The 3001-nt window shown below is 65.5% G+C and overlaps 1 protein-coding gene across 1 annotated transcript; it reads left to right on the top strand.

The window, feature by feature from the left end:
• The first annotated feature begins 433 nt into the window (after window positions 1-433).
• Window positions 434-1305, top strand: LOC137145572 (spidroin-2-like). Its single transcript, XM_067536417.1, has 2 exons — window positions 434-834; window positions 1153-1305. Exons 1-2 carry the CDS (start codon window positions 434-436, stop codon window positions 1253-1255), a joined length of 504 nt encoding a protein of 167 aa, XP_067392518.1. The 3' UTR covers window positions 1256-1305.
• The last annotated feature ends 1696 nt before the right edge of the window (window positions 1306-3001 follow it).

The raw sequence follows: 3001 nt of genomic DNA, 5'->3' as shown, positions 1-3001 counted from the left end.
CCTGCGTGCCCGGAGCAGGCGGGCCGAGCCCTGGGCTCCTTGGCCGGCTGCCAGCGTGGGCAGGGCTGGTGCCGCCTCCTCCTCCCCCGGCCCTGCCTCCTGCAGCCACCTTCTCCCTCCCCGCCCACGAGCAGCGCGTGGAGGGAGCCGGAGCAGCCGGGCCGCGCCGCGCCGCGCCATGGGCGAGGGGGAGCCGGCGAGGTAGCGGCTGGGGGGCGCTGGCGGGAGGCGGGATGGGGGGCGCTGGCCGGGCAGCCCCCAGCACGCGGCGGGCGATGCAAGGGGCCGGGCCTGCCCCGCTCGCGGCGCAGCCTCCCGGGCTTAGCCCCGGGTCCCCCCCACAGCGCTGCGGTGCCCGGGGGGGCCTGGCAGGCAGCGTGCGCGGTGCATGGGGGGGCCTGGCAGGCAGGTCTCTGCAGCCGGCGCGGGGTGCATGGCGGGGGTCCCTGCAGGCGGCGTGCACGGTGCATGGCGGGGGGAGCAGGGATGCCGCCGGCCTTGTGTGCAAACGGCGGGGGGGGGCCGTGCCACGCGGGCGGCCCGGCCGGGGCGGGGTCCGGGCAAGGCGGCAGGGCCAGGCCGGGCGGCCAGGTGCGCGCTAGCCGCCGCCGCGCGGGGCGGAGCCGGGGCCGGGGCCGGGGCCGTGCGCTCGCTGCGCCGCGCCGCGCCTCCTCCACGGGGCGGGCCCGGCCCCGGCTCCGGCTCCGGCCCTGCGTGTGCGCCAGGAACCGCCGCGCAGAGCCCCGGGCCCGCCTGGCGCTCCGGCCCGGCGGCGGGTAGCGGCGGCTCCGGCCTCCGGCTGCAGGCTCCGCGCTTCCCCCCGCCGCCGCCAAGGTGGGTGGCGGCCCCGGCTGCAGCGCCAAGGCTGGGCTGCGGGGCGCGGCTCGGCTCGGCTCGGCTCGGGTCTCGCTGCAGCCGGGGCCGGGGCTGGGCTGGGCTCGGGGCTCGCTGCAGCCGGCCCGGCCGGGCGTGGGGCAGCTCCGTGCCCCGGCCGCATCCCAGGCGGTGCCCCGCGCCTGGCTGCCGGAGCCGGACTCCCCCTAGTGCCGGCCGGCCGGGCCCTGCCATGCTCCGGCTGCCCCGCGGCGGCTGGCCGCCTCCATCCCTGCCGGGCGCCGGGCCGGTTCTAACCCTTCTCCCCTCTCCCCGCAGCATGGCCGATTACCTGATCAGCGGCGGCACGGGCTACGTGCCCGAGGACGGCCTCACGGCCCAGCAGCTCTTCGCCATCGCCGACGGCCTGACCTACAAGTAAGTGGCTGTGCCCCCTCTCCGTGGGTGGGCAGGGTGCGGGCACGCCTTGCCCTGCGGGCCGCCTCTGGAGGCTCTGGGTCTGCTGCTGCCCCCCTGGGCTCCGGGGCAGCCAGCCTGACTGGCAAAGGGCGTCCAGATGTTGGCCGGCGGCGCTGGGCTCCCTCGCAGAGCACTGCCCCTGCCACGGGCCAGCCTGGCAGGCCGCCGTGCACCTCACCCTGCCGTGCCGTACGGGAAGCACCTCTTCTTTTCTCCCCGCCGCCCCTGCCACGCAGCGATTCCTAGGCCGGCTCATGCCCTCAGCACCCATCTCCTGCCAGCCGGCTGTCCGCTGCTGCACTGTCTTGGTCTCCAGGGTTCTCAATCCCTTCTGATGCGTTTCCGCACCAGAGCCAAGTGAATTTTTGTCAACTCGCTGAAGGGAAATCCTCCCGTGTGTTGGAACGTTTCTGTGACTGTCAGATTTAATGACATACTTTTGCTTTCTTTTAAACGTCCTTCCGTTCTGGGACTGCTCTGTCCTTTTCGGCTTCTATTAGTTAGTGATCTGAACAATCAGGCAGAGGGAGATGCACGCACACCATTTTTACGTGTACGTATCCACACTGCATACGTGGGTGTGTAAAGCACATGTTAAATATGACAGTGTAAGTGATCTAATAGACACGCATCAGACCGTTTATGTGGCTATTAATCCATATATAAATACACAGCACCTGATGTTCAGAGAAATATATTTTGAATAAAAAACCCAAAACTCTTTATCTAAATCTTCCCTTGCAATATTTGCATCTCCCACATCACTGAGACAACTGGCCAGTGAGACTGACCATAAATAAACATGAAACTGACAGGGCTTGTTTCTGTCTATGCAAAAACAGCCCCAGGTGGCATCAATGGTGAACATTAAATTGGATTTTGTTTTTTAAATGTGCTTGAATAAATGAAGGTGCTGGAAATGTAAAGTGCAGTTTTTAAACACAGGATAATTTAACCACGGGAACAGATTCCATGGAGATGTGGCGTGTTCTCCGTCTTTCGGGGTCTTTGCCTCGAGATCAGCTGCCTTTCTGCACTGCAAGTTCTAGGTGCACCCCAAGCTGCTGGGCTGTTCGCCGGGATCACGGGGAGAGGTTCTCTGGCCGGGCTGTTCAGGTCAGGCCGGGTGATCAGAGCGCTTCCTTCCCTCCATAACACCCATGAGCCTGACCATGCCCTTTGCCAGGATGAGGGTCCCCTGTCGCTTTGCTACTAGCCTGTTGTTTGATCATAACAACTAGTTTAGTGCCGGCGTGTGGGCCCTGATCCTACCGGCGGTTCTGCATGGAGAGGCTTGACGGATCGGCTTCCACCTCTGGCCAGATGATTTAGGGGCTTTGTCACGTGGGGCTCTCCTGCGTGTGGGGCGCACAGAATGACTATGTCGCTTCCCCTCTCCCCCCCGCCCCGTCCGTGGAAGCGCTGCAGGGCGGGGCAGTGGGGTGCGATCTCCAGCCGACGGTCTGGGCGTTGCTCTAGCACAAACGATCAGCAGCAGCAGCACGAGGCGGCTGCTGATTTTAAAAAGTAAAGCTGCTGTAACTTTAGAAACGGAGGGCGATGTTGCTGTGGAAACTCGGTGGTAATAGCACCAGCTAATCCCGTAATAAAACCCTTCGGGGAGCCTGCCGCCTGCGGGGGGAACGGGCAGCTTTTAAAACACTAACATCTGCCGTCAGCTTTCCTCTGCAACCTCCGCGGCCCTGCT

The sequence above is a fragment of the Emydura macquarii genome, unplaced genomic scaffold (assembly GCF_026122565.2).
Source record: "Emydura macquarii macquarii isolate MOO-44397 ecotype Brisbane River unplaced genomic scaffold, CSIRO-AGI_Emac_v2 contig_3590, whole genome shotgun sequence".
Classification (NCBI taxonomy): domain Eukaryota; kingdom Metazoa; phylum Chordata; order Testudines; family Chelidae; genus Emydura; species Emydura macquarii.
The sequence above is the reverse complement of the archived record's forward strand: the minus strand, read 5'-3'. Positions and strand labels throughout refer to the sequence as shown.